The 9200-nt window shown below is 40.4% G+C and overlaps 1 protein-coding gene across 16 annotated transcripts in view; it reads right to left on the reverse strand.

The window, feature by feature from the left end:
* Positions 1-8272, reverse strand: part of YAF2 (YY1 associated factor 2) — a 71356-nt gene extending 63084 nt beyond the window's left edge. For 7 of the 16 annotated variants that reach the window (XR_013449148.1, XR_013449146.1, XR_013449156.1 and 4 more), the window contains exons 1-4: positions 8077-8272; positions 7524-7649; positions 5522-5900; positions 4494-4627 (exon numbers count right to left, since the gene is read on the reverse strand). Coding sequence is in view for 4 of the 16 variants with exons in the window: in XM_036065592.2 (XP_035921485.1) it covers positions 7524-7649; positions 8077-8102 (152 nt within the window). In the remaining 12 variants the exon portion in view is untranslated. Of the gene's footprint in view, positions 1-2215; positions 2416-4493; positions 4628-4840; positions 4962-5521; positions 5901-7523; positions 7650-8076 lie in introns of those variants that run through there. The other 9 variants (XR_013449151.1, XR_013449150.1, XR_013449157.1 and 6 more) reach the window with 6 other exon arrangements.
* Between the last annotated feature and the right edge of the window lie 928 nt (positions 8273-9200).

The raw sequence follows: 9200 nt of genomic DNA on the forward strand, positions 1-9200 counted from the left end.
ATTCAAAAACAAACGCAAAATTTTAATTCTAAACGATTTTTCAATTAAACAATCTCCAATATCACAAACCTATGTTTGGTATATTCTAGTTTTTGACAAGCACTCGATATCAACTATCTAACTTTAAATATCACTCAACAGAAAACTTACAATTTAGTCGAGGAATAAAATATATTTCATAATACACTGTACTGTTTCATGACTTCAGCAGTTTATGTTGTCAAGAAACACTTCTCATTTTTAGCCATGCTACGCAAATTTCAATAATGTGAATAACAAGACCTACATAAGTGTTGTGACATAATAAAAATAATAAACAACTTTCTAAAGTTATACCATAAAAATGCTAAGGTATTCATGCACATTATCATCCTTGAAATATGAAACTAATATATTGTTATATGTCAAATTAAAAATGGTAAAGTTAAAAATGTTTCAAAATTGAGAGGCAAATTATTATATTTTTTTACTTACACACATACATGTTTTTTAAGTATATGACAAAAACAAATATAGTAATAGAAAAAATATGTAAAAGAGATGCACTAAGTTCTTTACGTTCTTAATCTTCAAAAACAACCACATATTGTGTTATAACATTATTGTGTTATAAAAATACTATTTCCATGTTTAAAGACAAAGATATGAAGACTCAGGGTCACTCATCTCAGTTACTAGTCTTAACTGTAAACACTTGCTTTGAATCAAATAATAGCATCAAAATACAAAACAAAATTGTGAAAAGTTTTTAAAAAGTAATGCTAAAATATATACCTACAAATTATGGACGAAATAGCCTGATAACATTTTCTCAATCTTAAAAGTTATTGGGGGGTGCCTGCCTGACTCAGTCGGAAGAGCATGCGACTCTTGATCTCGGGGTCGTGAGTTCAAGCCCCATGCTGGGTGTAGAGATTACTCAAAATAAATAACTTAAAAAAAAAGTTATTGGAAAAGCAATGCTAGGTGTCAAATAGCAATAGTAAAATTTAAAGGAACGTTAGCTGAAAAAGTTTAAATGCCTCTAATGTTCCAAATATTTTCTAGCTTCTGGGGATGCCAAGGGTTAAGAGTGCCCAGAAGGACAGATAAACATCTAGACAATATTACCACAACATGGTGATTCTCTAGGAATAATTACATATACATTTACATAGATTGAATCAATAAAACAGTTGGGGTGGGGAAGTTATAATCCCAGAAGGATTTAAGAAGGGCCATTTGATGAAAATACGTCAGTGCTGATGCAGCATTAGATTGGTTAAGATATGCAGCAGGAAACGAAGCTAGCTAGGAAGGCAGTTCAGATATCGATAATATAGCCCTGAATATCATACTCAGGAGCTCTTTATTCAATAAAGAGGTCTTTATTCACTGGAGATCTCTCTTTTTTTTTTTTTAATAAAGGGACGAACATAATCACACAGTTTCAAAAAAACATACTGAAGATAATGTTAGCAGCATTGTGAAGAGACCAATTTGTCATAATTCATGAGAGAAATGACATGGGCTTCTAAAGTACAGCAACATAAACTGGAAAAAGGACAAATCTGAGAGACAATCCAAAGATGGGACATGAGGGATGACGATGAGTTAGAATCAAACTTCAGACAATCATAGTTTCTGACTTAGATTCCAAAAGTTTATGCCACATACAAAGTGAAGTATATAGAGAAGAAGCCGGGTTTCAGTGGGCAGAAACTGATTTCAGAGATATACAAGAAAAACTAGGAGTAAGTCGTGTTAGAGACATCAAAAAGGGAGAATTTCAATTAAAAAAAAAAGGCTACCAACATCAAATACTATGGAGGTAACATGGAAAGAAGAGATTAGGCCACTGAGTTTAACAAGTAGGTCACTAGGTTATCAGGGAGATCTTACTCAACGAAGTATAAATGAAAGGAAAAGAATGCCTGCTGAAGTAAATCTGTTGGATGTAGAAACCCAAGCTAGTAAAACCCTACACCAGCAGTTCATAAACTTTTTGGTCTCAGGCTCTCTGTACACTCTCAAAGTTAAAAGAGCTTTAGTTTATGTAAGTCTTATCTAGCAAGAAATAAATTACTATATTAGAAATAGAAACAGTTAAAATTTAAATATATATTAGTTCATTAAAAAAATAAAGAGCACATTTTAACATAAATATTTTTATTTTAAAAAACCCTGTATTTTCCAAAACAAAAGTAATTTTGTGTGAAGAGTAGCACTTGCATACTTTTGCAAACCTCTAATATCTGGCTTAACAGAAGACATCTGGACTGTCATATCTACTTCTGCATTCAATTTGTTGCAATAGGTTGGTTCAGTTCAAGAATATGAAGAAAATCTGGACTCCCACAAATATGCAGTTGAATAGGGAAGAGTATTTTAACAGCCTTTTCAGATAATTATATCCATAATTGTATCCATAATTATCTGAAAACACCCAAGTAGTTATTTCTCAAAGGTTAGTTGCAACGTGAAATCTGAAACCACATCAACAAAGTTTTCATAGTTGTCCCTTAAAATCTATTGGTTTATTTTGTACTTTAAATGGATTATCTATGCATGGGTTTTGTAACATCATACATTGGTTATTAGAAAATACTGGTTCACTGAGTTATGCAAATCCTCCAAATACCAACAAATTGCATGATAAAATATCAGAAATTACGTTCACTGGTATCACCACCTAATTTCATCTTTCAAGTACTAGGAACTACAGCGGTTACACATTTTCAAAAATTCTAGTTTTCACTTGAAAGCTCAATTTTTATCATTGGCAACAAATACTATCAATTGTTTTCACATCAAGGAAAACAATTCACTGTGTTCACTTTCGAGAAAATATGTGCTACATATCCAAGTCTGAATAGCCATAGTTTGTCAGGCATTCTTTCAAGCAAAAATGATGTTCTATGAAAAAAGCAGCTAGTTCTGCTTGCAGCTCCAACAACTACACAAACTGCTTTCCCTTCAATCAACCACTGTATTCTGGTATGCAGCAGAAGTGCTTTAGTTGTACTTTCCAGTTCATCAGACAATATTAAAAAAGACACGAGACTTCCTAAAATTAGTAACTTTTACTGCTTCATCAAGGGAATACATTCTTAAGTGAAACTGGCATTATTTTTACTTCACACGCATAGTAGTGAAGATTATGATAAATATAGATAACAATTTGGTACCACTGCTTTGATTCATGCTAAGGGGCCAGTAGTTTTACCCACCCTTGCCTTTGCACCACCACTGCAGTGTCAACACAGCAAAAAAAGGCAAATAACATCTTAATGTGATTTTGAAAATAGTTTAGACCTTATAGACTCCCTAAAAGGGTCTCAAGGATTCCCAAGGTTCCTCAGATCACACTTTGAAAACCACTAATCCAACCACTAATCACTTTAGGAATTTCTCTGTAAACAATGAATTCCCGTGACTACGCTAACCCAAGATATGAAGACGAAAACCAACTAACCAACCTCCTAGAATAAGGAGTCTCTGAACAACAACAGCTGTGTGGTAGCTGGAAAGGCTCCTCAGACAGGTAAGGGAGGCTGGGGAACTCTGCATTTCTGAAAAACGAACTGACTTAGATGGCCCTCAATTTTTTCTCCCATTCCTACATCAAGGGTAGGAGGATCTGTGACAAACCTCAAATTAGAAGACGGAAAGCATATATGATAACAATAATACTGAAAAGATTTTTGATTTTTATCAGATAATTGGCCAGGACCCTGGGATCATGACCTGAGCCAAAGGCAGATGCCCAGGCGACTGAGCCACCCAAGGCGCCCCAACACTACTTTTTTTAAATGAGAAAATTTTAACCTCTTTGACATATACATAAAGATTTACTAATACTACTTCATGTACAGAATTTGATACAAAGTGTTTCTGATTTGACAAAATCACAAAATTTTACAAAGAAAACATCTATTTGCTCACCATTGTATGTCCAACACCTAGCTCAACCTTTAAATAAAATAAGATGTTCAGTAAACACTGCTGAACACTGAAGTAGTTGAAATGGTTAAGAACACAGGTCACCAGACACCTAGTACAACTAGTGCTCTTTCTTCCATGTGAAATCTTTTTCATTGTTCTCTAAAACAATATCTCTAAAAAATCTAAGGGAACTATTACAACTTATCCTGAGAAAATATAACATTACCTGTTATACTTTAAATTACACCTGAAAGTCCACTATAGACTATGTGTCTTATATGTTCTCATTTAGATCACATTTCAAAATCAAAACAAATAGCTTCATCATACTCATCTTTAAATATCTGCCATCTGAGTCAAGCAGTAATTTCCATTCCTATATGAAGAGGCAGTAAGATACTATTTTAACTCAATCATCATACTTTGATTGTACTACCCTCATACACACTAAATTTTCTCTGATGATTCAGAATGGTTCTTAATTTCCTAAAGTTTCTGAGGTTTACATTTGAGACACTTATTGCCTTATAAAAACTTGAGATATAAAGATGAAGGAGACTGTATAGTACCTTTGATAGTAATTTGTCACCGTAGCTTTTTCTTTTTTAAATGTTTCCTGTCAGTATGACATTTATCATTGCTTCTCTCACAAGAGCACAATGTAGAAAACTTCAGGTACTTGAACTATCTAGTTATTTAGATTCTGGATAAAAAAAGAGATTAATCAAATTTAAACTAATTAAGGCCAGCAAGCACAAAACTGAAATTCAATCACAGAAATGGCATAAATTTAAAGAATATAACTGATCAATTTAGGAATTGAAGCTACTTCAAATCATGTTTCATTTTAAAATACTACTATGAATATGACCTCATTTCATTGCATACAGTTATTTTGCAGAAAATCGTGACCTACCAAGGATATAGCCAAAAAAAGAAGGGTCTTCGGTTGATATATAAAGGATCTGAACTCGATATTCCTTAAAGACAAAATTGTCAGTAAAGACTTTGGAGGGAGACCATGGGCTCCGTCTTCTCTGTAGGTTTAAAAAGAAAAGACTTTTCAGATGTCTGGGATGGCTGAGACTTGGCCTCACATTTGGCGACTTCCAGACAGAATCAGTTCAAAGGTCAGTTTGACCCAAGCAATTCAAGTCCCGTAGGTCAGTCACGCAAACAAGTCATTAGCAAACTGCATCTTCTGCTCTGCACCTATCCAGTCCCTGCTTTGATAATCTCCAACCTTACCCATGAAACTACCCTAACTGCTAATTAACATGCCAGTTGTACAAAATTATTTCTTCCAGCTCCTGAAACGTTTGCTTCTCACTAGTATTCTGCAATCTGTTTTTCTAACATTACCAGAGAGGGAAATATTTTGTGGTGCAATCAATATATGCCCTATTAACAATGACCTGTTCCATTATTCTATCCAAACATGGATTCCACTCTGAATTGCAGAAACAGTGGCAGGAAAATAACAGATAACACAGAAATTAGAGCTCTTAGGTTTAACTTAGGGCCAAAATCAAAAGAGAAGAGACAATTCAGCGAGAGGAAGGAAGAAGCTGAGAGGGTCGTAGTGTAGAACACTTACTTTTAGGAACAGAGAGTCCCTTAGACTTCTGGTGAGTTGCCCAGAGCCTCTTCAGTTTCAATCCAAATGACAATGCTTCTCTGAGTCCTCCTCAAGTAATGTTTCCACCACTAAAAATTGGATCTACAAGAGCTCAGATGTACTGGTAAAAAAATATCAGGGGCCCCCATGTGGGCCTCAAGCCTCTTTTAAACTAGGCCCACTTCTCTGTCCTGGGCCAACTCCCCTGTGCACTATATTCCTTCTTCTTCCAGGTGCCAGGTATTCAGCCTGTTTCTTCTCTTCTGAGCTGCCACCACCTACTCTATTTCTTAGGGTTCCTCTAACCCCAAGACTGGCTGTGGAGTAGGACAACAGCTTCCCCCCTTCCTTGCTGTCCCTGCAAATAAACATATAGGCTCTTCTAATTTCAGTATTTTTTCTAATGGCTACAAGAAAATAGAGAGGAAACAACAAAAAGCAACAACATCGTACTAGAGATTAAGATTATAATAATTGTCTCCACTTTAAAGTTCCTGCCTCCAAAAACCATTTTCTGAAAATTGCTGGAGTGTTTTAAGAAGTATAAAGTACTAACATAGATACACAAATATATTCTAAACCAAATCCAACCTTATATAAAGATATACTCTACTTTTCAAAACACTTAAATCACGGGTCCAAAAATAGTTGCCACATTCACTTTAGCAAATAGGTGCTTTTTTTCTTTTTAGAATGGTCTATTCCCTTGAATTTAGAAGATGTTTTAAAGTTTGCTTCTTAAAGGATATCATGAAAAATGCTCAATACGTTTTATCCAATGTAAATGAAAATATACAAAAAGCACATTATGATCCACAAAAAGACAGGTATGTCAAAAGCAGCTAGCTTCACTAAGCAAATCTCAAAATTTAAGTTATTGCCAACCATTTGTCTCTACATTTTAAAAATTTAATAAATTGCTGTAAATGGGGTTTAAAAATCTGGATATCTCATTTTTAGAAATCTAACTCCTACTGAATATATAAATCTAATGTCAATTTTGAGTAAGGCCTTTTTTAAAGCAACAGTATATCACATCAGTATTCGTATACTCTTGTGACAGCATAGTTTCTAACGGGCTTTCTAATATCAAAATACATGATATCTAAATATTAACCTATAAATCACATTATTACAATAAATTCAAAGGCTACTTTCCTATAAAGGTGAAGGAACTCTGTAACCAAGTGTTGGCAGATCAAGAATGTCAGACTTTGAATTTCCTCTATGATTTTCTTTATCCACTTAATTCACTTAAGTGGTTTTTTAAAAAGAATGACCTATTATTCTGTAAGCCTACAATAAAATAAAGACTGAAAATAGGCAGAGATCATTTCATCTCATTTGTATAGTCTAAGAGATTGCCATTTAATCAAACTAAAAATATTCAGATACTTTAAGTAAAAATGTGTCCCTGTGACTGGGCTCACTTCCAACTATTTATAAAATCTTAGAGAATAAGAATAAAAATACTAACCAAAACCTTGATCTGACCCTTCCAGACATCTATATTAAAAAAAAAAAAATGAAGTTTAACCTATTGTGTATTCTATAATCAGGTACTTTTTTTTTTGAGGAACGAAATTAAATTACATCTTTTGCTTCTACAGAAGATTTCATGGTTTTTCTTTGATTCCTACACACTAACACAACAATGCAGCCAACATTATTATACCCGGAATGGGGGGGGGGGGGCATTACACCCAGCAATACGAATTAAATCGCAGTAGCTAATGCCTCCCTTAAATAATTTATTCTCTCTTGGCAGCAAATAACGTTACGGCCTCTTCAATTACCCAACACCGCAAACCATCGCTTGGGTCGCGATCAATCTGACCCAATTCCTATCGCGGCCACCACCTCAGTCTCGCCTCCTCCCGCCGGGTCTGCAAGTGTCATGGGAGGGGGCGGCAGCCGCAGGGGCGTCCTCTGCGCCGCGACCCGGGCGGCCGACGGCGCGCGGGGCAGGCCCGGGACTCACCGGGTGGAGGTGCCCTTCCGCACATCGCACATCATGCACTTGAAGGCCTCGGCGCTGTTCCGGAAGGTGCAGACGCTACAGTCCCAGTAACCCTCATCCGAGGACGGCTTCGGCTGCCGCTTCGGCCTGCAGGACACAACCCGGACACGACGCGGCGCGGGGTCACCAGCAGGCCGCGCCCGGCGCCCGGGCCCCGCGGCCGCCCCCGCCCCGCCCCCCGCCCCAATTCCGCGACCCCCGCCCCGCGGGCCCCCGGCGCGGCGCGCTCCGGCTCGGAGTGGGAGGGAAGTCAGGAAGGGGGAGGGCGCGGGCGCGGCCGCAGTCGCCGCCGCTCTGACACCCCGGACTGCCGCTCCGGCCGCCGCCATCGCGGCTCCATTGTGGGGCGGCCGGCGCCGGCCCCTCACGCGGCAGCGCTCGCGCAGCAGCGGCGCCGGCACCGCCCCCGTTCTGGCCCCGCTGCCCGGGCGGCGAGCGAGACCGCCGCCCGAAACCCGGCGCGAGGGCCCCGCCGCCTGCACAGTCCGGGCCCCGGGGGCCCGGGCGCTGTTACCTGGTCGGGCTCTTCTTGTCTCCCATGGCTTGGCTACAAATGCACGCCGAGAGTCGCCGCCGCGGCCGCTCTGTTTGTCAATAAGGAGGATAATAAGCCGGGCGGAAGCGGGCGGGGGAGGAGGGAGGAGGGGGCGGGGAAGGCCGCACCGCCGAGCTCGGGAGCCGCCGCCGGATCCCACGCAGCCTCCAGCTGTCGGGGAGACTCCTGCCTGGGCGCACGTGACCCGCGCCGGCCAACCAGCGGCGGCGCCGGAGACTTCAAACGCGGCCAGCGCGGCCCAGCACCCGCGGCGAGTTCGCGGGCGCGCGGCGTGGGGGTGGTCGCTGCAGTCCGGGGCGCCGCCGCCGCCTCATCGCCCGGTTTTCCGCGCTTCCCCACCGCATTCCGGGGGGTGGCCACCCGCTCCCGAGCCCCTCTGGCGGGGGATGCTCAGTCATCCCGCGGGAAGTGTGCTCCCAGGTGGGGCCGGCGCTTGGAGGTCAGCCCAGCTCGGGAGGAGTGCCCGGGCGCGGTCTCCAGGTAGAACCGCTTTCCCGGCCTCGGCGGTCCTCGACTCCTCAGACTCAGCCCGAGGGATACCTGAGGGAAGGCGGGAACCAACCACTATTGAGCGCCATTGCTAGGTGCCTTAAAATACTGAATTTCTGTACGCAAATCTCTGCCAAGAAGGTATTGTGGCCCTTAATTTAGAGGAAACGAAACCGAGGCTCAAGAGGTTAGGTGACTTCCTCTGTGTTATATAATTAGAAGATGACAAAGCCAGGAATTTAACCTTGGTTTTAATTCCAAATGCACTCTTTTGGCCCCCTAGTACTCTACAGTAACTGCTTTAGAAGAAAACAAAACAAAAAACTCATAAGCCCTTTTTTAAAAATAACGAGTTTACATATTCCCTGAATGCTATCTGTTGACTAAGAAAGGAACACCTTTCTCCCAAGTCTCATTACCTCAACATACTAGGTGCCCTCATCTCATACCAGACTCTAGCAACAACCATCTAACTGGTCTTGGAAGCAGCCCCCCACTTCCCCAGTCTATTCGGTGATCTACAGCCAGATTAAAAATAAAATACTGACAACCTTAGGCTACCACTCTGATCCAGTACTTTGCTAAGGCTCTCA

Source organism: Halichoerus grypus, chromosome 6, assembly GCF_964656455.1.
Source record: "Halichoerus grypus chromosome 6, mHalGry1.hap1.1, whole genome shotgun sequence".
Lineage (NCBI taxonomy): Eukaryota > Metazoa > Chordata > Mammalia > Carnivora > Phocidae > Halichoerus > Halichoerus grypus.